Genomic DNA, 27998 nt, shown 5'->3' with positions numbered 1-27998 from the left:
TCGCATAGTAACCTGTACAATAAGCTGTTTAAAACGTGCATTCTCCCGTTCAATTTCGAGCATCCAGTAATATAATCACACGTCTTGTGGAGCGCTTTCAGAGTATGCATTTATTTTTAAGCCGACTAGTCGATGCAACCCCTACTGTGTAATTAGGTAAAGTGGAGTAACTAGTCAAAAGTGAAATGGACAATTGCGTAAAATGCAAACACTTGTTTAATGTGCTTAAGAAATGGTTTGAAATGTGTAATTGAGATGCACAAGATAAATGATCTCTATACCTCAATAGTCAATACATGCTAAGGAAAGGGATAGAACAGAAAATCACCCGGCCTATTCCAAAAATCAGTTGTTACATCTGCATAAGGCCAAAAAAAAAAAAAAAAGCATTTAACAAAGCAGACTTTGACCACATGTGGCATCAGCTTGGGGATGCTATGGTGGGTTATGTAATGGTTTAGAGAAAGTTGAGTTTTCACTGAACCTCTAGCAACAATTTCACCAGTAAAGGAGAGCTGAAAAAGTAAAAAGAGGGAGCTCTTGTTCATACCACAGATGAGCTGGCTTGGGTGATAGAATGTGATATCATTGAATGGCAAGCTTGTCAATGGTCTGTGGGAAATGTAGCGCAGGGGTGCCCAATCCAGTTTGTGGAGATGTACCTACCAGCAAAGGTCATTTTAAACCCACAAGCAACTAAAGTCATTCAGAAAAAGTTGATAATTACAGACAGGTGCCTTTGATTACAGTTGGAAGTGGACTGTACAGGAAGGTGGATCTCCAAGAACAGGATTGGGCACCCCAGCCTAGTGCGATGTGAGGTTGTGGCTTGTTGCGGTGATTGAGAATGTCATTGTGTGATCGGCACATACAGAAAAGGGGCTTCACAGACCTGCCTCCTCTCACCTCAAAACAAAAACACTACATCTTCATACTTAACACAAAAAACACTTCTCTCACAAACAACTAATGCAGTCTACCGCTGACTGTACAATGCAGCGCTCAACAATGACATTTAGACACAACAGTGCGCTGTCTGTTTTCATCAGCCAGCTGCCAACAGGAAGTGTCAGAAACAGACGGAGCGTGACCGCTGCGGTGTAAGCACTGCCGTGCATTGCGCTGCCCTCCTCCCTTTTAAACACACACACAAAAGATCTACATTTTTTTGCTCTTTAACATTTCTTACCTGGGACATGCAAAAATCACTTGCATCTACTTTCATGCTGTATGCCGTAAAGCGCTGGGGAAGAACAAATGTGCCAATAATAAATTCCTTAACATCAATCGTACCATCAATGACAGTCAGACTACTTGCCTTGGTCTTCATTGATTGTATTGCATTTTTATATTCACATTACAACATGCTTAAACACCAAAAACAATTACATGTTCACCTTTTGATAATCCAGTGGTGTACCTGCATGGACAAATTGTACTCTGGTTACAGCACTTCATATTTGTATCATTACACATTTACTTGGTGTTTTTTTTTTTAAGACAACGCTGAAAATCTGTAATTCCTTGTTTTTCTTCAAGTCTCACTGAGAAACCTACCCACAAACTAAATGATGTAGTCATAACAAGGTTACAATAGTGTTCCTCACTTAATTGGCGAGCCAACTTAAAGCCCTTGCATGAAACTCCACTGTCACAAATCAAACCTTAAGCACATCACCCAAAATATGCTTCTTTTCACACATTTACTAAACATTAAAGCATTGGTTCAAACGCATGGACTCTGAGGAAATCCGACGCTGGGCTGCGTAAGCTCTAACAAAAGATACAAAGGCTTTTGTTAATGTGGGTCAGAGTATTTGGCTTCGATTGCGACAGCACAAAGACATTGTCATAGAAAAGGACAGATTCTTCAATTCAGCATTATGAAACATCAGTAAGAAATTTTTTTTTTTTTAATTGTTACAATTGAATTTGAAGTCATCAACAAACCCATTTCTTGCGCTCCCAAGTGTCTTCTAAAAATGTTTTGTTCCCAACATTGTAGAGAACAACATCTATAAGCTTCCTCCCTCCACCTTCTTTAAAACATAAAGGATACCGATGCCATCCACAGAGACAAAGGTGGTAAAATCGGGTGACACGTGGATCTTCTTCAGATTGGCTCCCATCGTGTAGAATGTCTGCAAGGCCTCGCCGGTCTCCACGCTCCACCACTATGACGAAAAGAAAAAAAAAAATACAATGAGCTACATTCCCTGGGCTCAATGTCTGTGTCGTTGTAACCGTTGCAGCATTTTCAACGGCACAGCGTCTGACGTTTTCCACATGATGACACCTGAGGGTCTCTGTCCCCCATGGCTGCACGGAAATGCTCTAAAAAAGCAGCAAAGGAAATGTCGTCAAATGCATGTTAACAGAACTGCTAAATGAGTGCCAACACTGGAGGGTTACGGCGCCTGAGCTGCGTGATTGTTACTTTGGCACATTGAGAAAATGAGGCCACCGAGCAGCTACCGGCCAAACCGACAACGACAGATGCCTTCGACCGCGGTGCTTGTTTTTACGGTCTCCGCGTGCAGATGCACAAACACGGCCCCCCGACAGGCTCATTAATCACACGGCACGTGCCGTGAATTAACGGGTCTCATTTGCATTTAACAAGCTCATTCTCCACAACTTAGTTTCGTGTTGAAAACTCACCACCAGCCGTGATAGTTTTCTGCCCAGTGTACCAAACCTCCAAATATAGAACTACGGAGGGACACGATTGCCTCATTCAGACACAGCACATTGCCTCGCTTGTGCGTTTTCTGAAAAAAATAATTTTCCTTTCCCTGATGGCCTGGCTTCTCAGCTAAAATAGTCTGTTCTGCCTCTATGGTCCCCAAAACTCAAGGCAATAACAACAAAGGATAAGCACTAAAAGGTGGGCCGGCCAGACACACACATACGGTTGCTTTAAAAATTACAACCTTGATATGTTTGGAACATCCGTTTCCTGCCCTCGAAGGGTACAATTAAAGGTAAAGCAGCACGTTTGCGGATGTGATGTCGCTTTTGTACTAGCTAACTCAAATTGTTTTACACCAATTTAGACCACTTTGCTTGAATATTTTTTCCTCTGAAACTACATTCCAAACAGAAGCTCGTTTGATGGCAAGCGATGCAGACCGATGGTAGGTAAATTACTCGAGGCTACGTTTGCAAACGCAGTTGTTTTTCATTCGGACAGGATTAACAAAATCACCTGAGCTCCTCGTGGAAAACTAATCCGGTCCAAATAGGGCTTAACACAGATATATTCTTTTCGCTGGATGAGCATGCGCTGTATTCTTGAAAAGTTAAAGTCGCCCTGTGTCAAGGAAACAAACTTTAGACTCGTATGTCTTCAGACCACATCTGTCAAATGATACGCGCTGTTGTTTTGGTGCTAGTGCATCTGTTAAAAGGAAGTCAAAATTACTTAAATAGCATTGCATGCATAAATAAGACATTTATGCCGTATGCTTGTATTGAAATTCATTCCTCATCATCCTGACGTCAGCATAAAGGCAACGGACCAAACGCGACAGCAGATGGAGAGAAAGCATTTTCAAACACAAACTTCACATTCTGGTCACAAAAAACACATAGGGCACATAAAATACCTGCAAATTCAGGCTAAGAAGTGCTATTATGCGACCGGGAGAAAAATGTCACTAGTAAAGAAACAAGACCTCCTTAAATTATTCACCAAGCCAAGGCCAACTCTCCTACTCTTATTTTCATGGGGTTTTTTTTGGCGCAACTTTAATTCTGAGAGCTGCGTTATTTCTCACATGGTGCCCAGTGTAGTACGGTCTGGAGAGAAAGACCGGTCCTTGTTCCGCTCCATCCACTCTACTCGTATGCCAAAGAATACAAAAATTCTTTGCGTGCAGTCAAAGCAGACTGGGTGGATTTCCAGAAGTTTCTTTAAAAAGATCTGAACGAGAGGGGACCCGACTTGTCTGGACCTCGGTGTCTCAATCGGGAGAGTGAGGGGAAGGGTTCAAGGACAGTGTGTTGCATGAATAAGAAGAAAAAACAATTTTAGCATTGAAGTAAGCGAAGAACTGCATATCTCCTGAGAAATCACATTTCTATACACACACAAGCAGACAGGGATGGTTGAGGTCAGAAGATCAGGGGTCAGCCGTCATCCTCTGACCCTGGGGGCGGGGTGAAGTTGAGCGACATGCCCAAGGGTACAGAGTTAGCAGCAGCAGCGGCCCATTACTTCTTGTTCTCCCTCACCCTCTGTGCATTTTGGGTTGCATCTACCGCCAACAACACTGTGTACGGTGACTGGGTTGGCCGGGCTATAGCTGCTTGTGTCAAAAACACAATTTGATTATAAAGTCAAATTTCCATATTAAACAGGATATTCTATTCCCTTTTGTAAACTAAAATATACAATTGTAATGGCAATGTTTGTAGACTTATTTACAATCGCTTTCGTGGCATCACGTGAGAATATCTTGTATGTCTGCAACGGTCACAGCATCCATTTTTGACTCTACAACTCAAATAAACGTGTCTGACTTTTTTCCATCATGCTTATCTGGCCTGCAGTAAAAAAAAAAAGAAGCACGTGGGCAGGCCTCATTATGTAAGAGTAACATCACACCTTGTTTACCTACACTTCCACAGGAGCAGTGGAGAAACCAAGAGAAGAGGGGAACCCACCTCAGACTTTAAAGCTCAATTATTCCTTTATAAATCCAAAGGCTGAAATATTCATGCACACACAATCCCTTTCCTTTCTTTCCTGCAATCTCTTTCTCTTTTATTCTGTTTGTCTTTGTTCTCGCTCTTTCTATTGTCTGCGTTGTGCAAAGTACGGAGGAATCCTCCACTGAGAGAGAAACGGGAGTGTGCGCTGTGCCGTCAGGCCTCTGTAGCATCTTTCCTGTGTGAACGCGCTCTGACGGGTCATCTGCCGGGAGTCTGGACCGAATCATTGAGTCATGGCACCGGCGTGTCTGTCTGCCCCGAGCTAAACATTCAGATCACTTTCAACCAGATAAAGTCAAAGTTGAGTCATTACGGGCAAATGAAAACCATAACTTGTGGCGTTTAAAATCTTTTGAAAGTTTGAGGTGATGTGAGCAAATGGGTCAAAAGCTAGCACTCAAGGTTGTCTTCTCGATGGCCGATGTCTGACAAAAAGCCATTTCTCTCAAAGTCAAACATCTCCCCTCTGGACAAAACTGAAATGCAGGACGATTCATCGAGTACACTACCACGTAAGATAGGTGCAAGATGACATTTTAATAGCGAGTTAAAGGGACAATTCATTCAAAAATGAAAATCTACTCGGCCAAACAGCACGCAAATTACAATTTTGCTCGGTTACTCACAAAAACCTGTCATAGGGTTTCAAAAGGCTTGGAATACAGCACACGAGCCACACTTTTACAGAACAGATAGGTGATTGAACTGTTCAAACAATAAACTGTTACATTTGATATAACAGTCGGGCAAAGCGGTCCTTCCTGTGCTATGTGCGCTCAAGAGAAATGAAGAACGCAGAGCCTTCAAGTGACAGGTGTTGCAATCCGTGTCAAGCTTTTTCCTACAGTACAAGAGCGTGTTGTGCCACTGGCAAACATTGAAAAGACAAACAAATGGATTGAATTAATTCTCTCAGAAACGATTAAATAATGAAAGGCTACAACCCAATGTAGGGGGGGGAATCGAAATGGAAAGGAAATGTTTGTTTACCTACAAACAAGAAGTCTAACTTTCATTTGGATTAAACATGCCAAACAAGACGAGAACAAGTCCATCTCATTTACGCATCCAGACACCTCAGAGGAATTGTGGGGGGAACAAAAACAAAAAACTCAAAAACAGTGCTTGGGGCTGTTTCGGTCTAGCATTGCTACGGCTACAAAACAAAAGCATCTTTTTTTTCTCACAGTTGTTTGAGTAGAAACAGACAAAGGAATTAAACAGTCTCTTATTTGCAGGTGCACGCTGTTGTGGGACCCGAAGCAATAAATTGTTGTGATATAAACGTTCTGTCTGGTAGAGGTGAAGGTCTGGATGCCCTGGAGCTGATGTGTGTGAATTACTATGAGTCTCCCAACAGCAGCCAAACCCTCTAGAGGACAAACAACACTATACGTGTGTGAAAGAAAGGGAGTGGGGCAGTGTGATTTAATGCGTTTGAGCCTCTTCCTCGCTAAAGGTGTAATATCCTGGCTGACCTCCTCATCCGTTTCTCCTCTCCTCCAGGAAATATTTCGGTCACTCGCACACACACTGCTACAATAATCATTTGTCTTTTATGAGTGAAAGCTAAGGGTGCCGACACAATCACCGATACAGATCTTTTTGAAGCCTTCTTTTTATCATGTAGAATTATTTAGTGATGCTCCAATCTGGATTTTTACAGACATTTTTGAAAATGGGAGGAAATTAGCAATAGCTTACACACAGCCTGATTTCGTGAGCTGTATGTGAGGCGGCCTTATCTGTGTGCACTTCGAGTGTGCATGAGTGCACGATTCGCTGAATGGTTTAAACACTGGAAAGACTTAAAAATAAAAGGAAATGCAAATTATAAACTTTAATGACGATGCGACACTGCCTCGATTGTGCAAGTGCCAATTCCTGTGTCAACTGTGCAGTGTGCAGCTCGTTTATAGTGCAGACGCGATGTGGTGATTTGAAGCCATTTGTGCATTTTGAGAAGGAAAGAGAGAGAGCGCGATGATACACTCATGCTGTTTGTGAAATTACATCTCACAGAAAGTTTTCAAATTACTTTAAGTTATTTAATAAAGAAATATGAATTGTACTTCACCTTCAGCATTATAATAATTATTTTACCCGCGGCTGACAGAGATCGAGACGGTGCCGCTGCATGTCATGCTGAACCTCTCAAGGCAGGCGCGTCATCAGATTGAGATCCGTTTATGAGATCGCCTTTATAGAGACCACCGATCAAACTTCCCAAAGCAATTATCAGCCGATAGCAATCGGTAGCCGATCAATCGGAGCACCCCTAGTGAAAGCTAAACGGAACGAAGCCTTTATAAATCACAAGCACACACAGAAAACATTTACCTCTCAGGGTGAAGGGCAAAATGAGTTCTACAGACTCATGCGTGTAGCATCATTCTTTCCTGCATGTTACCCTGTTGGCTAGATTTAAGAAAAAAAGTGGCAAAAATAGACTGAAGCAGACTTCAGACATCCCGATGAATGTGACAGAAAACAAAGCTGAAGGAAAACAGACAAGGAAACGGTATAAAAAGACAGATGCCCTGCTGATTTGTCCTCTGCGGGTGAAAGTGGGTTGGACTGGAGTCGGGACATGTCCTGTCTCAATGAGGACAGAGAGACAAAAGGACAGAATGCTCCCAAAATAACAGATTAATACTATGTTTTTTTTTGTTTCAGTTAGGGGTGTCAGTAGGTATTGATGATAAAAGTGATGCTTAAATGAAACTACAATAACAGTGCAAACAGCTCCAGTAACTATATGGTTGACACTCCGACACAGGTGGCGTTATTGCACCTAAACGCTGGCTGCGACTTGTCATAAAATGGAAAAAAAAAACAATGCAGTGTTCATACTGCCACACAAAATCATGTCAGAAATGACAGGCTTAAGCGAGAGACACTCATCATGCACCCAAAAAAAAGGTTCGCTCGCCAGTGTGGGAGTTTTTTTTGGGATTCACTGTCTGAAAAACAGAAGACAAAAAGTTACTACATATATGCGTCTCACAAATTACTTCGAGTCATTCTGAATATTGAATCTGTGAGCATTTACTAATGCCATTACTAATGAATCCCTGACTTGCTGTCTGACTTTAAATGAACTAAGATCCGTTACCGTGAGATTAAACGTGGATGGCGGCAGGCCAGTCAAGTCAGTTGTTTTTGTACTCTGATGGACTGAACTGCAAGTGGTGTCAAAGAATAAGCCTCGCTGATGGCTCGATACAAATAGAAATATGTCAACGACAAACTGCGGAAGGCAGACATCAAAAGATGTAGATGCTGCTGAGAGGCAGATCACCTTAAAGTGAACGCAGAGAGCTGCCGTGCCAAACAAGATCAGGCGTGGTGATATATACAAGACTCTTTCTGCCATCTGAATGACAAGCTAAACCGAGTTTAACAGAGCAAACGAGGCTGCTGTCCCATTATGACACCTGACAAAATTCAGCTTCATTTCATTACATTCTTTTTAAATCTTTTTGAGGGCTTTTTTTTTTAAACACAATTGGTGATAGAGGAGAAGATGTTGAAAACAGGACAACGTTGCAGGCTGAATTCAAACTTATGCCGCCGCACGAGCACAGCAACTAAATTTGCAAACTGCTAGGTCATGGCTCAGATCATAATTTTGCTTTGAAAATGTCAGTTTGTCTATATCACATGTCTGACATAAAAGCAAGTGACAACCTGGACAGGAAATTAAATACCCAGGGATTCTTCACAGCAACTTACTAATCTACGATTGCAACTTCACACAACATATGCTCTGATATATAACCGGATCCTGCAGGTGACGTTAATTCTCAAATCGGAACAGAAGCGCACCATTGACGTGTCACGTCTCATGCACCTCCTTCCTTTGGGTGGTCGTGGCAGATTTAGTTCGGTCTGATGAAGAGGTTTGGCTGGGGATGTGGAACCAACACTGACGATGATTAATTTATCATTTGATATTATACACAGAGAGATCCTTAGTGTGAGGACAGCTGGCGATCAATCAGAGCTTATTATTGGGTCTCCGACGGATCCGTCGCTCGCACGCTCGAGCGGAGGGTCAGGAGCAGAGGGCAGCCCGATGCAGACGCATTTGATAAACTGACAGATTGATGCGTGATGAAGCATCATTATGCCTGTGACACTTACTCAATGTAAAGACGGCTCTAAGTGTATTAATAAAGAAGTTGCAATGCGTGATGGATAATGGCTGACATTGTTGATGGAACTTAGTCTCGCTCCGTTCCTGACATGATAATGTGCCTCTGTGACATGAGCGATTGGACAAGCGTCTGCCTGATAATAAAGATGAAATAGTCATGATGTCAGAGACTGGCGAGACTTCATCTTGGTTGCACTTTTGCAGATTTGCACGACGCCTCAGAAAGAATGCAGGGCAATGGAGTATTACTATAATAATAAGTATTATTATCAATAAAGGTATAATAATTATAACAATAATAAACAGTAATAACAGATGTTCAAATTCAATATGATTCACTGGGTATATTTTGATATAAATATTTATTAATTAATTAAATATCTGCTGACGCTGTAAATTATACCTAGCAGAGTTTCAGACCCTCGTCTCAGGCTACACTGATTATGCTGTATTTTTAATTCACCAATTAAACAAAGTTACAAATCTTTGTATTATTTTTACCCAGCTCTAAATCATAACCGCACATGCAGCACTCTCAGGATAAATGAAGCTAATCAAAAAACAGCTCTTTTCCAGGGTGCGCCACTAAGAATTTGCTTGTATACAGTGACATCATCTGTATAATAAGTGTACCTTGATGTATCCGCCGGTAGAGACCAGTTCTCTGTTATCAGGGGAGAAGTGCAGGTCAGTCACCCATCCACCGTGGAAAGAGTCCATGGAGTCCTTAGTGTCCCGGGAACAGATCTTCAGAAGAGCTCCATCCAGCATGCTCCACAGCTTTAAGATACACAACACAATACAACATTAGCACAAAAGAAATGGGTTATCAAAATGCATACGGCACAACACGGATTCCACAAAAGTGTATTTATAATGCATCAATGTTTCTTGTATGAATCAGAAATCACTTTTGAGAAAATAAAAATGCCAAATGCAAATATATCCTTTTTTACAGCACTAAAGCCTGATTTACAGATATTACTCTGTGATGTGTGACTTGGCATTTCTCTGTGGCAGTAAACAGTGTTACATAGAGACGTGAGCTTTGAAAAAGCACCACAAGCCATGAATTAAAACATCACAGCATTTCTCTCTTTCTGTGGTTTTCTCTCACGTTCTCTCTTTGCGAGCAGCATCTTTAATTGATGAGGTAGCTCTTTCCTTTACGGTTCTGAGCACTGGGGCCTGTCTCCCCGCAAAAAAAAAAAACTCAGAAAGAAGGCTTGGTAGAACTGACATGGAGGCGATGCCGAGTTGTGAGGCATCAAGACGTATTTGTCCTTGCATCACTTCTCTTAATATCTCCATTTGCTCTCAATGTGGCCATAATATCTGCTCACTTTCACAGATGTCCAAAATTCACTGTAATTGATTACCTTTGCCATTACAACTTCTTTACAACCCTATTTGGGTGATTGTTCAATTAGGGGAACTATTGTCCCCCATAACGAGAAAAAAAAAACAGTGCAGTTAATATGTAGAACTTTTGCGAACACTTGCTGTCCAAAAAGATCTGAGAGTACCTTTATTAGGCATCATTACTCTCTTGGTTAAAAAAAAATAAATAAAAAGTTTATAAAATAAATAAAGTAGGGATTTGGTTGCAAATATCAAAAATCCTTACCATAACACATACTCAAATCCCTCTGAAGTTTTATCAAGGCCACAATCAGATCTTTATTCCTTTTAACTCAGATGATTCACAGTATGAAGCAGCTTTAAGATTTTATTTACCCTGATTTCTCCGTTGTCATCACCCGTCGCAAGTCGCTTGTTGTTCCAAGAAAAACGGCAGCTACGAACGCAGTCCTTGTGTCCCTTCAGCAAAAAAGTGTTCTCCCACGAGGCACTGCTCCATACCTTAGGGAACAATATCAGCAGTTATAAGCCATTTTATAGAATGAACTGAACAAGCGCAAAACTGTAAAGTAATTTGAAGAGATCTAATGTCGTTTTTGAGAGATCTCTTTGTGAAATGGTTAATATAATAAATCGGAATCAGAACAAAGTTGAGCAAATCATCAAAACTGCTGCTTGAAATTTAGTCAAGAGTTAGTCATTAATTGTGGCGGGTCCATTTGGCATGAATGATTTTTCTGATCTGCTCTCCAAATTCACTTTGCCGTCCTCTCTCTCGCCAATCGGTAGAAGATCTGGCAGACAGACGTGAACATGGCATCTCATTAGAAAGGTTTTCTGGTAGAAGCGGAGTGAGAACTTCATCTCATTACGCTCTCAGATGAGCAGACTGGACCTCTGATACCACAAACAGAGGGCGCTATGCGTGTGTGTACGTGTATCTGTGAGCTTTTGTACTGTGCTCACACAAAGTTAATTAGGCAGTATTTGGCATCATTAACGCAAGCACCCAAGGCTCAGTAAAGATACTCCAGGTAGTCACCTAGCACCTGCCAACACCGACTCACACCTAGCATGAATACAAACTAACAGTGTAACGGGAGCAGGTGTTCACACAGTAAGAGCCCAGGATGTAAACACAGAGGCAGCCGAAACTCTGAGAGTTAAATGTGAACAATATCTTGTCCACTGACACTGATCTGATGTATGAATTTGTGACCTCTGTTCTCTGACCTTAGCAGTCCTGTCGGCCGATGTGGTGGCAAAGAGATGTCCGTCAGAGGACACATCACATGACAGGACAGCACCCTTATGACACTCAAGGTCTTGCAGCATATGTCCTCTGTTCAGATCCCAGACCTGCAACAAAAACAAATGAAAAGACTACTTTGCTGAAAATGTCAGGAGGAGCTTTGCATTAATATGGTACCCTTCAGTGTCCCATGATTTGAGTTAAACAATTAAAACTTTGAAATTTGATATGTATGACAATTATAAACTTATCTAAAAAACAAAAAACAAAGGGGGAAAAAAAATTATATGAAGGGTTGCTAGTTTTAAACATTTTCTGTATCTATTTTGGCCTGTCTCACCGCAGATGACTATCCAACAAATAAAATTAAAAAAAACACGCAATCATATGCAATTCTATAAAAAAAAAGAATATTTTACATTAAAACTTTTACATTAAATCAATTTTCGTAATTCATGAATTTACTAGACACTATAAACAACCATGCTAGATCCTACAATGTTAAAGCCTAATTCATACTAAATTTGCACTCCTGTTAACCAGTTAGGTGTAGTTAGTTTTAAAAACAGTCCATTCTATTCTTAATTTTTCATTCTTTCTATTGCTAGAAAAAAATCAATTCAAAACTATTTAGACCTCATACAAATGGAACAGGAAATCGAAAAGCTTTTATAATTTACTGAGACTTTGAATCAAGGAAAAGCACCTCTTTTCATGGGCCAAATTTAAGTGGTTCAGGCCCATTTTTGTACCCTATTTGTGGAAAGTGGCAGGAAGTTGTGGACCACATAAACAATCTTTCCCCCAGAAGCCCTGATTACAACTGGGGTGAAGTGTAACAACTTCTGCTGTTGAGATCTTAAAAAAGCTGTTTGCAAGTGATTAACTGCATGCATCACCTAATTATCATGATTGACTGGGCTTTCAGTCCACAATTTGGACTTGATAACCATGTTTTGCACTGAAAGCAATGCAGTCTATAGAAAAGAGTTAAATGTGGTCTTCACGTCATCCTTCACACTCTCTGTGTCCTAAAGATTGATTCATTCAAATGCAGAAAAATTAGTAGAGGTTCTGTTTACCTTAAGAGTGCCATCAAACGACCATGAGAATAGGTGAGATGAAGAAGAGTTGTTCAACAGGTGAAACTTCCTGACCGGCTCCTTATGGCCCTCCAGCACCAGACACTCACCTGTCCTCCACTTCCACACCTGCAGACGAAGACAACGTTCATCCTTTCAAAAGTTAATTTTGACATTTAAGGTCTCCTGAAACTGATTTGCTAAGCTTATAGCATTGAAGTATTGATTTTGGTTCAAAGTGATAAACTTTGATCCTACTACACAAGTCCTAAAGGTCTTAATGACTGTCACTATCCATTCCTACAGAATTTCAATGTGCATGCAGCAGTTCACAAACAGTTTTCCCCTGCTCACACTTTCTCTGCTTGTCACCAATGATACAATGAGCCCTGAAATGACCCAGTGCCCAAAACTTCTCAAACGAACACAACAGCTGCTGCAGAAGTTTGTGAGCATGTGGCCTAATTACTAAATTACACCTGCAAACTGTAAATTAGACTTTTTTCTCACAGCCAGAAAATGCATATAAAAGGTTTTATCAAAAAGACGTAATAAACCACCACATCCTAACACACACACACAAAAAAAAAACGTAATTTGTCCTCACTGAAATACATTTAGCACGAAACATACACAGGAATGTTTGGTTAATAAAATGTGATAAATTACTAAGTAAAGACATTTGTTTTTATTTGACTAAAAAACTAAAGAGAATAGACCACATCTTCATTATGAGCAACAATTAAAAGTGAATTACCCGGACAGTGGTGTCTTCTGAGGATGTGATGAGGGTTTCACCATCATCAGTGAACTGACAGTGGTGAACAGTCCTAGTGTGACCTGTGAGCTTCAGTGAAGTTTTTCCAGATGGAACCTCCAACACCTTCAGACAGATAGACAAAGTAAAGCTTTGTTCAAATGCAATTGCAACTTTTCCTTTTATTTTTGTTTACTTGATTGTGTACAATTATTATTTCACTACTAAAAATTAGAGAAAAAAAAATATATTAAGCCTTTTAAACGTGAGGAGAAATAATGACAAAGATTATGGCAAAAAACTCAGCAAACCTGTACATCTAGAAAAAAAATTCTGTATGAGATGACAAAAAAAAGAAAAAAAAAGTTAAAGGGCAAGGTGGCATTCAGGATAGCCAGACTGATTATCGGCCCAAAGTAAATAAGATGTATTTGTGCTTGCGGGCTGGTATTCTGGTCTTGCGTGATCAAATGCTGTGAAAATGTTGATTTCAGAAATCAAGTATGAATGTACAGAACACAAAAATAATGTCAGTGTTAAAGACAAATTATTCTTCAGAAATCAGTCTAATATGCTGACTTGGTGCTCAAGAATAATTTCTTAATGTTGAAAACAGCTGTGCTGCTTAATGTTTTTGTGGAAACTTTTTTCAGAATTCTTTGAAAACATTCGACAGCATTATTTCAAATAGATTTTTTGAAACACTGTAAAGAAAGTGACATAAATAATCACTGTGTGAACAGCCCATGACATTTCACACACTTGCCACTCACCATACCTGCACTGTACCTGTCTCTAGCCCTAGTGCCAGCACAAAATCACGCTGTAAGTTCAGCAGCTGCAACGCTCTCCATCCAGTGTTCTTCAGAAACTGTCTAACTTTCACTCTTCCTGTCTGCGCACACATATACACAAACAAAGACCTCATCTCTCAATTTTTCCACTCATTTCAATAATGCCAGGGATCTCTTTGGGGGGGAAAAAAGACATGCAAGAAACCCTCCATTACAGACTAACTGTTTTTACTGCAAGACAATTGCTTTAGTAGTGAGCTGTTCATGCTTGCCATGTTCTACACAGTCCAGTAACAATCTGGTGCCCTCTGGTGTTTCATATTGGTACCAACATCACTGCAGATGAAGGGAAGCCTTATTTACATTAACAAAGCTGCAAATTGTTTTATAAAATGTAAGATCAACATTGTTTAAAGAAATGTTCCAGCTAAAATGTTCAACTCAATCAACATTACAATTAACACAAAAATAACTTCAGTTTAAAAATAAGTAAAAAAAAAAAAAGAAATAAAAATAAATATTTGTTGTAATTGTCTGTGGTAAACAGTATGTAACACTGGCTGTCAACAGAGTTTCATTTGTACTGAACCGGGTACATTTCTTCAAGTTTTTGTTCTGCTTATTTAAAGCCATCTGTCAATCTCTCTTTAAGGTGAATACAGACAATCAGGCAGAGATGGAGAGGAGCAATCGAAATAAATGGTTGTTTGGCAGTAAATGGGTGTAATGTAAGATTGATAACACTGCTTATTCTATCAGTCAGCTGTTACCTCTAGGCGTCCCCGCTGTAACCGACGTACCAGTCACATCTATTACACTACAGTACACACTGTGCAACACAGCAGGACAACACTCGCCTCCAGCACAACGAAATTCAGTAGGGAGAGAAGGGAAGGGACGGGTTTGGGAAAGGAAGGGCGAGAGATTAGAAGGCTGAGAGCAGTTGACAGCAATGGCAAATCTCATTGCCGGAGGGGAGTCAAAACACCCACAAGCATCCTAAAGGCTATTTTTTCCCCAGAGTGCTTTGCATGCTCATCCAAAAACCCAATAAATTGAGTATAATATTAGGATGAGACAGTTGGAGATGATGATATCCCAACAGGTGAAATACCTGTACAGTTCCATCCTCAGTTCCTAGGGCCACAAATGAAGCATTTCTGCTGATACACGTACAGCGAATCCTGGACGGCAACTCTTCACTCTCAAACAGAATGGCACCTGCCGATCCGGTCCGTACCTGATTGACCAAAATGCAACATTACATGTAATATATATATGCAATCAAACAAAAAACAGCAGCAAGCTAGCACTAGATGCGCATGTCTCTGGTGGACTGTACCTGTAATCGGTTTCTGCTGTCTGGTGCCACTATTGTAACATCACTGTGGGAGAAGAGAACATCAGAATCCCGCTTCAGAGCCGCAGCAGAGGAGGTGTGAACCCGATCTGTTTCCCACAGCTAGACAAGCGTTAACACTTGTTGTGATAACACGTCAATACTGTTCAAAGAATAACTGCAAAAAAACTGTCACACTACAGTAAGAGAGGGCCCAAAGCTAGCTTACCCTGATGGTCTGATCAGAGGAGGAGGACAGCAGGAGTGAGCCGTCAGGTGAAAACTGGACACAATGAACCCAGCTTAGATGACCGTTGCATTCGGCTTTCTTTTTACTGGTCTCAAAGTTCCACAACTTAAAAAGAAAAAACATCCCCAACATTACTAACATTAACACAAATCAAAATTACCTTATCCCATGTTTTACATTGTTCATTCTTAATACTTAATAACCAACATGTCTGCATGTCCTGTGAACTTGTCATGTAAATCTGCACTGGCTGTTTTCTAAAACACTTCTGTTCAAATGTTTGGTATAAGTAAGATTCTTAAAAAAATACTTTCATTCAGCAATGATGCATTAAATTTATCAAATGATAGTAAAGACATTTGTTACAAATGATTTTCAAATAAATATAGTACTTATGAACTGCATTTGTTATTTTAAACTTTCTATTCAAAATAATAGAAAGGGGGGGGGCTGTCACACAAATTAGATTTTTTTAATGTTTAAAAATATTGAAATAGAAAAGTTATTTTAAATAATTTCACAAGATTACTGTTTACTGTATTTTGATCAAATAAATACAGCCTTGATGAGAAGAAACTTAAAAAAAAAAAAAAAAAAAACTTTCAACCTATGAACAGTGGTGTACTATAAAGACACTTGGATCTCCCTTAGACACAGAAGCTAAAACACAACTAAGGGGTGCAACTCAGCAGGTGTGATAGTTTAAGTGAATCATTTCACCTGAATATTAAAGATCTTGGTCTCTTGGTCACACAAAGTTATGGTATGGAAACAAAAACACTACCCCAGAGTTAAGTTAAGAGGCAAAGTATGTTTGGAAATGCTGGCTACAGAGTAATTTAACAAACTGTTTTCTCTTCACGGTGTGCTGTACCTCTACAGTGTAATGAGAGAGAGCAACGGCCAGCAGGCTGCTGTTGGGACACGCGTGGCAGTACTGCACTGTGCTCAGACGACTCGTCTTCATCTCCAACAGCATGTCTGACGTCTTTACCTCAAACACCTACACGATACAAAGACAATATACAGAGTTAACACAAACCACGAGCACAGGGAAAATAGGAATACCAACACATAAAAATTTTTTTTTTTAAATCTTCCATCAACTTCAGTAGATAACTGAAAGGGAAATTTGTGTTTTATGAATGCTTTTACTTGAATTGGTGCATTAAAGTACATTATCATAGGATTATGCCTGTTAAATTTAAGTGTTTGTGTGATTGATGTGAATCAGATTAAAAAATATATATATATATATATAGAAAAAGCTGTTCCAGGCACCAAATCAAAAATATTGAGTGGCAATGCCAACTCCACTCATTTCAAAACAACACTCACAAAATCACTTACAAACACAGCGTTTCTGGCAGCACAAATGATCCGTGAGCCATCGGCCGACCAAGTGCTGCATTTCACAATGGCTTTTATTTCATCGTCACTCTCTGGGAAAAAACTATTGACATCAATTGATTTCCACTCATTCGCAGATGACACCTCAAACAGCTGAAAGACACAAAAGACAACAGTTCAAGAAACACATAAGAGAACACCTGTACTGACCGAAGATGATCCAGTAGTTTGATTACGCCTATGGGATGTCCCCACTTTTCACATATATATATATATGTGTGTGTGTGTATGTGTAAAATAAAGTTTTTTATTTTATATATAAAGCTTTTATTAATTAAAAGACTTTAATTAAAAAATTTAATATTTTAAAAAATAAATTTTTAAAAAGCAAATGCATTAAATTACCAGGCAAATTAAAAATTAAATAAAATAAATAGGCAAGTAAAACAGCTAGACAATAAATCAAATAAAGCAAAGAAACAGTCAAGTAACCTTCAAGGTGCCGTCACTGGATGAAGTGGCAAGGTAGGCGTCGTTAGGAGAAAAGCAGCAGTGATTGACAGGTTCCATGTGTCCAAACATAGTGTTCTGAGAGGTCGGCTTGTTGGGATTCCATAGCTGCAAGAAAGACAAAGACAGAAAGAAAAGAAAGAGGGCAAAAAGGTAAGATGAATAGAAGAAAGGGTAACGTATGCTTTGTGTAGGGGTCTTGATCACTCCGTCAGGGTCTAATGAACAGGACAGACTATATAAGAGAAGAACATATTTAGTCTGCAGGAATGTTTTGTGTTCAACACATCTGCCGTTACATTCTCTAAATCTCATTTCAGGGTGTTTCTTTCACTCCTCATCCAGAGATATTCCACGAAATGCCCCTTTTGTGCTCACGCCTCCACTGGGGGGGGTGCTCTCATTACGTTTTGTGACACCCATGCTCGCTCACTCTCCGTTTTCGCACCCTCAAATGAATACAGCTCAACTGCAGACTCCTGCTGTCACACTCCTACAGATCTCCCACAATTCTCTGCAAATTTCACAAGCTGTAAAATTACACGGCTGCCCCGTTCCCCTCCTCTGCTGTTGCGAGAGAGCGTCCTACCAGCTGTCATTCTCATTACTCATGTTCACCAAATCTGCCTCTAAATGTGGAAAGAGGAAATGGAGGGTGCAGAAAAAAAGTGTAGATGAGATTTAATTATCAAACTCTTTGGAGCGCCACTACTACACACCTGCTTTCTGCACCGCTACGCACTGGACATTCTTTTGAGATGAATCTTTTAAAGAATTTCAAAAATAGCCATGAACTCACAAGTTAGCAGTCTGAATCATTCTGAGAAAATGCTTCACTGGAGTGGCTATTGAAATAACTTGGTAACTTACTGAACAAATCATGACTCTAAAGTAATATGTTACACATACTTAGTTCATCAGAACTTTGTATTCATAAATTGTAGTGTTGTTAACAGTCTCACATTGACAAAAGTTTTGTAATAAATTAGTAAAAATTCTAGAATTAAATGACTAAAAATGTAAAAAGGAATTCTAAAAAGCAAAAACAATTCTAAATGTAAATCAAATATAAACAATTCTAAACTACTACCTTTATTTGACCCTCTAACTCTAGAACGTTCTATTCTATTTTAATTCTACTTTATCTTATTTAAAAAAAAAATAATAATTTTTCAATTATTTTTTTCTATTCTATCTACTTGTTTTTCTTTGTGTGTGTGTGCGTATAATATATACATATATATATATACATACATACATACATATATATATATATATATGTAGTGAGTGTGTGTGAAGGTGTATATATATATATTTATATACACCTTGCTACGTGTACTGCGTTAGGCTAACCGAGACTTGTCATTTGCACTTATATATTGTTGCTCTTTTGTTAGTTTTGACTGCTTTTATTGTCCTCATTTGTAAGTCGCTTTGGATAAAAGCGTCTGCTAAATGACTAAATGTAAATGTACTAACAATTCTAACAAGAATTCTAAAACTGCAGAAGTAAAAACATTTTTCCTCAAGAAAAAAAAAACAAAAGGTAAAAAATTCAATAACTAAAAACAGAATACTAAACTACTAAAAATGAAAATGTAAAAAAGAAAGAAAAAAAAAAAAAAAGCTCTTAAAACCATCTCACTTTAGTGTTGGTGAATTTGTCGTTTGAGCAGGTGGCCAGCAGGACACGTCGGCCTGTGTTGGTGAACTGGCAGTGGTTTATCTGTTCCTCATGTTCCTCCCCAAACTCTCTGATAAGAGTACCCCGCTCAACACTCCACAACTACAACACAAAACAAACTTCTCATTCTCACAACTGATGTTTGAACAATGTTCACACAGAACTTTCCCACATAATGACAGTATAGTGTGATCATATCTGTCAAGCAACAAAAAGATAAAGAAACAGTATACACAGCATGAAGATGAATATTTAAAAAAATTCTGGAACAAACTATTACCTTACAGAAAGATACTGATCCACAAATAAAGTGGGCAAAGAGACAGACACACTTACCTTAACTTTCCTGTCACTGGAGCAGGTAGCAATGTAACGGTCATCTGGAGAGAAGGCACAGCACAGAACATCTTCGTCATGAGCCTGAAGCTCCAGAAGTTTCTCTCCAGAGGTTGTTTTAAACACCTATTGAATACAAAAAAAAAAAACACAAATTGGGATGTCACATAATACTGCACATAATGTCAGGAAAAAAAGCAGGACACAAATAGATATTTACCCGCAGCGCCTTGTTGGCCCCACAAGAGGCGATTTTACTCCCATCTTTGGAAAAGCAAGCATAGTAGACAGACCCCTGGTGAGGATGCATGACCAGCCTGGACAAACTGTCCTGATTATTTTTGTTCCTAAAGAGTCAAAACACGCTTTCAATCAAAATCAATCTGTTTTCAATCTGATCTACTACATGAAAGTTACTGTGTGAGCCAGTGAGATACATACACCCAGTCCAGACAGAGCTGCCCTCTGCTGGCCCTTTTCTGCGCCTGCATCAAGGCCTGTCTGTAAACCTCTGAACACACGGGCTGAGACAGAGCCAACTGCACTATGTCAGGAAACGGCCTCTGCTCCAAATGATGTCCATTTAAAGACAGGAACTCCTGAAACTGCAGTCTCACCTCACTATTCTGTGGGAAAACACCACAATTTATCATTAAACAGAACAGGCGGTGGTGTGTTATTGCGGCTAAGATTGTGACCGTTTTTTTTTTAGCAATAAAATGTTCATGTAATAATTCTGAATGTTCTATTGCTTTCACACAGTTTTGCTCATTTAAAAAAAAATGAGCATGAGGAGTTAGAGTGCAAAAGTTTTTCTTTTAAGTTTTTATTTTACATTTTTAGAATCAATTTAAAATGTATCAGACTTGCAATTAAAACTAATATATATATATATATATATATAAAAAATAAAAGTAAATTTTTTTTTAATTACAAATACTTAAAAACAACAAGCCATTATCATAAACACGTTTATCATATATATGGGTGTCCAGACTGAGGCACAACAATAAAATAGTGACATTTGGCAATATGGCCATTTTATACAAACTGTATTCTGTGCCAATTTCATGTAAATATTTTAGTTATTTGGTCTGTAACTTCTAAACTGATTAAGATGTGCAATTGTGAGGAACGTCAATAACAATAAAACTTTAACAGTATAAATACCTCTTTATCTAGTATTTCACCATATTCTACATAATCGTTGATAAGATGGGCAGATCCCATAATCTGAGCTTTCTCTTTGACCCAGTCCAAAGAAAACATCAGTGAATAAAGCTCCTGTAATGAGAGAACTGAATGTTCAGATGCAACAGTAATCATTAGAAGATTCTACATACTCTCCAGAGGAGTGGAAATGTTAGTGTAGGCTATACTGTAACATTACCTTAGACAGTCCTGCTTTAGCCATGTGGTATGGGAGGAAGCGGTACCAATACAAGCAGTCTATATCTCCAGAGCTGGGTGGCCTTTCATTGTAGAACTGCTGGTATTGACGGATCATCTTTTTATGTAGTTCCTACAGGAAATAACAATTCAGACCTTGTTCTCTGGTGGGCTCTCTTAAAAAGAGGTGCAACATAACTCACAGCAATTTGATCACGATTCTGTTCGACGAGAAAGTCCAGCTGCAGATCATGAAGGTAATAGTGGTATGGTCGCTGGTTACAGTCTCGAAACAGCAGAGATTTATTCACAAACTCCTGTAGGATGTCCTCCACCTCCTCCAACTCAAGACCCCACAGTACTGACAGAACCTGCATGAAGGAAATAAAATGATTAAAAACCAAAAAAAAAAAAAAGACTAATTTACAGAAAAAAAGCAATTAAAATATCCATCCTTGTGTCACACTTGGAAGTACAATTTAAATTATGAATAAAATAAATGACATTGATTCTGCATCTACCATTACTTTAGTAGTTGGCAACAGATTTTCTGTCTGACCTTAGCAGGCACTTTGATGTCTTTCTGCATGACGCTCAGGTCTCTGTACAGATCTCTGTGTTCTGGCTCCAAAACCTGCAGACTGGCATCCATGGCCTGGTCCAGAGCTTCATAGTCGTAGGACGATGACTTACGGATCCGCTTGAACTGCTTCTTCTGCAGCTGTCGCAGGTAGTAGCTCCAGCGGTCAGGGAACTCCCTCAATAGAGCTCCAATCAGAGAAACAACCAGAGGAGAACCTAACAGGACGAGAAACGATTACAATGGTCAGAGGTGTAATGTAGATCACTAATGGTACTTCATTATTATACCATAGTATTAAGTACTATTACTGAATTGTTATTCAAAGGCAATAGATAAAGAAAATAAATTATTGAAATAAAAAAATACAATACATTTTATATAAAAATACAGTATGAAATAAAAATAAAAATAAATGAATTTAAGGCCAAGTCATTAAACTTGTAATTATTAACCTTAAAAATAATTTCAGAACCAGTTACAAGCAAGATATCTATTATAAAGTGAATATGACATTGTAAAGCGAGGTAGCGGACAATACCCAGCCCTAATTGACAATAAGTGGGTGAGAAATGCTGTTCTTGTGGCTGGGTCATGTTTGATCAGCTTTTGCTTCAGTTTTGCATAAAAAGGGTGATTTGTACCTTTACATTCGCTCACAATGCTACGGGCCTCTTCTGGAAGTTTCTGTGGTTTCCCATTGACATACAAAGCAAGAATTTCCAGGGCTTTCTCCTCATCTAGACCGCTCTCAACGGGCACTTCAAACCTTGTACCTACACACAAACAGAGAGAAGCGCACACACAAACAGTATAAACCCTTACTTTTGAATGAAATTAGTATGTTAAATTAATTATGCAAGATAGCCGCAACAATATAGACAAAGGAACATTTCTCTCATAACCTCAGCTGAAAATAGCTTATCTCCAAGAACAGCTGCTCTCGGGGTTATCAGAGTTTTACGTAATTTCATTTAGTTCAGAAGTTGACTTGGATTTAATTCAAATTTCATATGCAAGCAGGCACAAGATCCAACCTAGGAATAACCATTCTGTGAAGTTGTGGAAGTTTCTGTGGTTTCCCATTGACATACAAAGCAAGAATTTCCAGGGCTTTCTCCTCATCTAGACCGCTCTCAACGGGCACTTCAAACCTTGTACCTACACACAAACAGAGAGAAGCGCACACACAAACAGTATAAACCCTTACTTTTGAATGAAATTAGTATGTTAAATTAATTATGCAAGATAGCCGCAACAATATAGACAAAGGAACATTTCTCTCATAACCTCAGCTGAAAATAGCTTATCTCCAAGAACAGCTGCTCTCGGGGTTATCAGAGTTTTACGTAATTTCATTTAGTTCAGAAGTTGACTTGGATTTAATTCAAATTTCATACGCAAGCAGGCACAAGATCCAACCTAGGAATAACCACTCTGTGAAGTTGGTCCAGAATCCATCTGTGAAATGCAAACTGGATGCACTAAAATTAACTTCTCACCGCTCACAGAGTCGGCCAGACTTCGATTACGCGTGGTCAGAAGAACTCTGCACTGGATATCAAAGGACCTGAGAGCAAAGCTGTCCCACACATCGTCCAGAATCAGCAGGGATCTGATAGAAGAAAATGAAAGGAGAAAGGGTCTGATTATCAACGGACGTACATGTTCTGTGTAAATAAAGTGCACTGAAATCATATCCTTCCTGCACTCACCTGGGGAACCTGCGGTGCATTAGAAACCGTAGACGCTCTTTGGCCTCCTCCACGGAGCAGGGTGGCCGCAGACTGGCATCTGAACTTTGACCCTGCTCCAAACGGAAACATAAAGACTGCATCCTTACCAACAGGTCTGTCCGCTCACATTGGCCGACAGAAAGCCAGTGAACGCCACCTGGAAAACACTCTGAGCAACAGAAAGAAAAATTAAATGTTATATGAGCACTTTTAACCCTGTGGTCTATTAGAAATACTCTTAAAACATACGTTCACACCTTAAAAAAAATCTTTGGCCTCCTCCACGGAGCAGGGTGGCCGCAGACTGGCATCTGAACTTTGACCCTGCTCCAAACGGAAACATAAAGACTGCATCCTTACCAACAGGTCTGTCCGCTCACATTGGCCGACAGAAAGCCAGTGAACGCCACCTGGAAAACACTCTGAGCAACAGAAAGAAAAATAAAATGTTATATGAGCACTTTTAACCCTGTGGTCTATTAGAAATACTCTTAAAACATACGTTCACACCTTAAAAAAAAATTTTTTTTTAATTGAATTACTTTGTCCACTATCACTTTAAGAATATTATTATATAATTACAATAAAATAAAGCACAAAAAAAACAAATAAATACAAATTAAAAATATGCTAAAACAAAAACACTAAAACCTAAGAGAATAAATAAACACATACATCCACAAATCTCAAGAAACACCCAAATGAAATATTAGAAAGGTGTGCATTTAAAAATATGAAAATATAATAAAAATCACAAAAACCTAAACACTGTTAAGTCATTACCCTTAATAAGGGCATGGTCTCGAACAGCCTCGGCAGCCATCACAGACTTCCCTGAGCCCGCCATGCCAAACACAGTGACCCAGCCTGGTGTATTCTTCAGCCAGTACAGCTTCTCCCGGACCAGGTTGAGCAGAGTGGGTCGGCTCACAAACACCACAGGTCTCTGAGGCACCCCACCTTCACTCAGAATTGCCTGGACTAGAATAAAAGCACACAAATCCTCCAGCATCTCATACTAAGCAAAAACAAGTTCATACATGTCCAAGTGGCTAAAGTGGTTACCAGAGGGAGACACTCCATCAGCAAAGCTTCGCTCTCCCTCAGGGCTGAGGAGAGGCAAGTCACTATGGAGGAGGTTGGCCAGATCTCCATAACTCTCCCTGACCAGCGCATTGTAGAAGGAGATGTAGGCCCTGTTGTCTTTCCTCAATAGCACCTCTAGCAGGGCTGTGGCCTGCTCTCTTCTAGTAGGCTGGAGAAGCAGGAAAAAGGAAAACTTGACTTACATTCACTTTTTATAGATGTAAAAAGCAGCATGTTGAACACCACAACAGACCTTGCCAAGCACCCTTGCTTCTTCATCATTCGTCAAGATGTCGTCGCTGACCATGTGGTCCATCAAGTAGGAGGCTTTAATGTCCTGCTCTAGAGTGTCTTTGGAGCGCAGCAGGCAGCTCCGAGCGCGTTCCTCCATCTCCACATAAGCTGCGGTGCTCTTCTGAGGAACACTGCACTTGATTGACAGTTACTTAGTGCAACAGGGCAGGATGCATTGAATGAACTATGTGGGAGAGCGCATACAAATTAAGCATTTTAATTACTAAACCAGGGACCATTTTACAGAAAACCCTAATTCTGAACACTTATTGGTTTAGTAACCATGATTATTTCTTTTAGAATTATTCAGAACATTGCAAGACTTGAGGCCGTTCCACACCAAGTTCTAATATTCTATAATTCTATGAGAATAGAGAAGTCCACACCACAACTGTAACGATAACAACAGAAACTACATCACTGGACCACTTTCAGAACGATTTGTGGAAGTGGAACGATTTGGGGAAGTCGACATAACTGCAGCATGTTCTTGCAAAAAACTACTTTATTGTGCGTTGATGTGGACACTAATATAGTTATATTTATAGTTAACATTCTTGGTGTGAAACAGGCCTTTAGGATGGGAGAATTCTGTAATGCAAAAAATAAAAAATAAAAATCATACATCTACCCATGGTCCATTTGGAAATGAACTTTTTAGACAACAACCTGCTCCTTGATTTTTAAATGCTATAGTAGCTGCTGATTGGTCAGCACATAAAATCCACTAAAGCTGAATCATATCACTGCGCAGGGCTGATCGCTAATTCAGTTGCATAGCAATGTTCAGTTGTGCCATGAACTATATTTTATAGCGGAAGGATGTTAATTTAAACTAAAGTTTTAATAATAATAATAATAAATGTGTTAATAAATAACTATTACTAATTATTACACTTAAATAGTAACAGCTGAGTAGAAGCTCTGAACACCTTCTGCTGCGCAACATTCAGTTAAGCACGGCACTATATCATCCAGCGGAAGGATGCCACAAGGATGAATTTGTTCAATAAACTAACGTTTTTAAAATAATATATTTTGTCCTTGATATTTTTATTACTTCGGGACCTGCTGTATAGTAAATAACAGTCATGGCTACAAATTCTACACTGCATAGTGCCTAACAACTGCCTTCAAACTAATGAACAAATGCAGTCAACTGTGTCCAAACATTTTAAACTGGTAGTGCATATACCAGGCTTTATCAAACGTATCACATACAACCGATAACAGTTCAAAAGATAATGATGACTAGCATACCTGTTTAACAAGTGTTCTAAAACCAAAACTAAGACTTTATTAACATAAATACTGATGTGGATATACAGTTTTAAAGTACGTGTAGAAAATAAGAAAAAGAAAAACAACGAATAAAGAAGAAAAACGGTCTGTCTCTCACTGTACAAATATAAAATGTTGTGAATAATTCATGCAAGCAAGCGTACACATCCAAAAAATATAATTATATTAGTTCAGCAGAGAAACTACTAGGACGCCAAGCAATAAGAAAATGTATTCGACACACCTAATTTTTAGACACACTTACATTTAAAGTGTGGTTAATCAGTAAGTTAGTGGTGATTATTAACTGACTTCTGATCAGTTAACTTAGACGGAAATCTAAAATAAATTTTAAAAGACATGGTTATACTTACAGATATTGTCTTCGAGAAAAATTAAAGAGACATTAGAGATTATTTCCTGCTAGACAAAGACAAATGACTTTCAGTGAGATATTCCAAAGAAATTCAGTTAATAAAACCCAATGTCCGCCCCTAAAATGTGCGCTTCCTGCTTTTTTGACACAAACAACTTCCCCGGTACGGAGCTGACCAATAGCAAAACGCCGTATAGTCACGTGACCCACTGAGGTAACGCAGAGTTCAGTGTTGCCAAGTCCGCGGTTTTCCCGCGGACTTGCGCTACTTTAAAGGGGTCATATGCGATTTCAATTTTTCCTTTCTCTTTTAAGTGTTACAAGCTCTTGATGCATAAAGTAGATCTGTAAAGTTGCAATGACTAAAGTCTCAAATCCAAAGAGATATTCTTTATAAAAGTTAAGAGTCAACCACGCCTACCTATAAGGCTGGTTCTAACACGCCCCCACATGTCTACATCAGATGTGGAAAGATTTGCATAACTGCTGCCTAAATATTCATGCAAAGAAAGCAGGCATAACTTTTATTCTCGCTGTAGTATTGTTGCTGCCGCCATGTCCTGAAGACGCTGTGTGCTTCGTTGTGAAAGCGAAACTACTTTGTTTGGTCTTCCAAAAGAGGACGATATCCGCTTCCTCATTCCTAGAGCTGATCCCTGCTGGTCGCTGAGGAAATACATCAACTTCCCGCTGTGGATCGCCGGATCGGCTTTCACCGTTTTCACCGCTCCTTCGCCGGGACCGCCGTTTGTTTGTCATTTCTCCGATCACAAATGCAGACATGGTTTTATGTTTACGCGGCGCGATGCAACGCAACGTATAAAAAGACAGTATAAGTCATTATAATCCGTAATTATGTCCCCACTGGATGCAACAAATGCCTCGTTTATAATGGGTTTTCATGTTTTGCATATGACACCTTTAACACTGTTGCCGCGGATTGTTTTTCATGTCTGCGGGTTGAAGCGACCCCAATAACTTGATATTTAGCCCCTGGAATGCGAATTTTACTGGAGGATCATGCAACTGTACATGTCTGTAACTAGGCAGATAAACGCATGCAGTCACTTCAGAATTAACTTTAAACAACTGCTTTTTCACCAAAGACAATACTATAATTTAAGATTGAACGATAAATCATAATATAATGTAAGCAATAAGCACATTATATTCTATATTTATGTATAATAGTATTTTTTAGATTGCATGGTAAATAATTCATTCATTACAACAGATTTCCAAATTATGCCGACACACACTCTGATTAAGATTTCAGTATTTAGTCTTTCAAACTGACTAATATTGTTTTTATTTTTTTACAATTATTTATTTTCAATTCCTTCAACTTTGAAGTGCCCTGTAAATTGCATTAATAATATCTACCTTTTACCTTTGTTCATTGTTACTGTTAATATTATAAATGTTAATATTATAAATGTTAATAGTAATTATTTCTTTTGTTTTTATTTGCTCAAAGTTTGATAAACTGATCCATTATTTGCAGGTGAGGTCTGTAGAAAATGTTGAAATTGTTTTAGTGCTTGTGCTAGAGTCATAGTTAAAAGCTATGTTTTGTCTGCAATAAAATGAAAAAGAAAAACACACACAATATAATATAATTCATATAATATAATTCATAGTCATAGCATCTTATTAGTCACAAGC

The 27998-nt window shown here is 39.1% G+C and overlaps 1 protein-coding gene across 1 annotated transcript; it reads right to left on the bottom strand.

Annotated features, from left to right (window-relative positions):
• Positions 1-105: 105 nt before the first annotated feature.
• On the bottom strand, positions 106-26472 carry LOC107744928 (apoptotic protease-activating factor 1). The gene is made up of 27 exons (XM_016558756.1): positions 26332-26472; positions 24636-24860; positions 24362-24551; positions 24080-24277; positions 23276-23465; positions 23063-23175; positions 22205-22336; positions 21540-21778; positions 21184-21351; positions 20982-21113; positions 20762-20875; positions 20033-20217; positions 19812-19938; positions 19592-19717; positions 19217-19357; positions 17554-17679; positions 17062-17214; positions 16586-16714; positions 15691-15816; positions 15465-15584; positions 15237-15362; positions 13329-13454; positions 12572-12700; positions 11471-11596; positions 10613-10738; positions 9509-9655; positions 106-2174 (listed from the first exon to the last, which is right to left on the bottom strand). The coding sequence occupies exons 2-27, from the start codon at positions 24771-24773 to the stop codon at positions 2016-2018; spliced, it is 3786 nt and encodes a 1261-aa protein (XP_016414242.1). The 5' UTR covers positions 24774-24860; positions 26332-26472; the 3' UTR covers positions 106-2015.
• Between the last annotated feature and the right edge of the window lie 1526 nt (positions 26473-27998).

The sequence above is a fragment of the Sinocyclocheilus rhinocerous genome, unplaced genomic scaffold (genome assembly GCF_001515625.1).
Source record: "Sinocyclocheilus rhinocerous isolate Xijiao unplaced genomic scaffold, SAMN03320098_v1.1 scaffold258, whole genome shotgun sequence".
NCBI lineage: Eukaryota > Metazoa > Chordata > Actinopteri > Cypriniformes > Cyprinidae > Sinocyclocheilus > Sinocyclocheilus rhinocerous.
This window is presented reverse-complemented; position numbering and strand designations above follow the sequence as displayed.

Bases quoted from the DNA above. Each gene is read 5' to 3' on its own strand.
- LOC107744928 (XM_016558756.1), bottom strand. From the start codon at position 24,773: ATGGAGGAACGCGCTCGGAGCTGCCTGCTGCGCTCCAAAGACACTCTA. The intron at 23,466-24,079 runs GTAATGACTTAA...TCTGTTGCTCAG, and splicing joins AGACCATGCCCTTATTAAGG to AGTGTTTTCCAGGTGGCGTT. The intron at 13,455-15,236 runs GTATTTCACCTG...ATCTGTCTGAAG, and splicing joins CTGAGGATGGAACTGTACAG to GTGTTGGAGGTTCCATCTGG.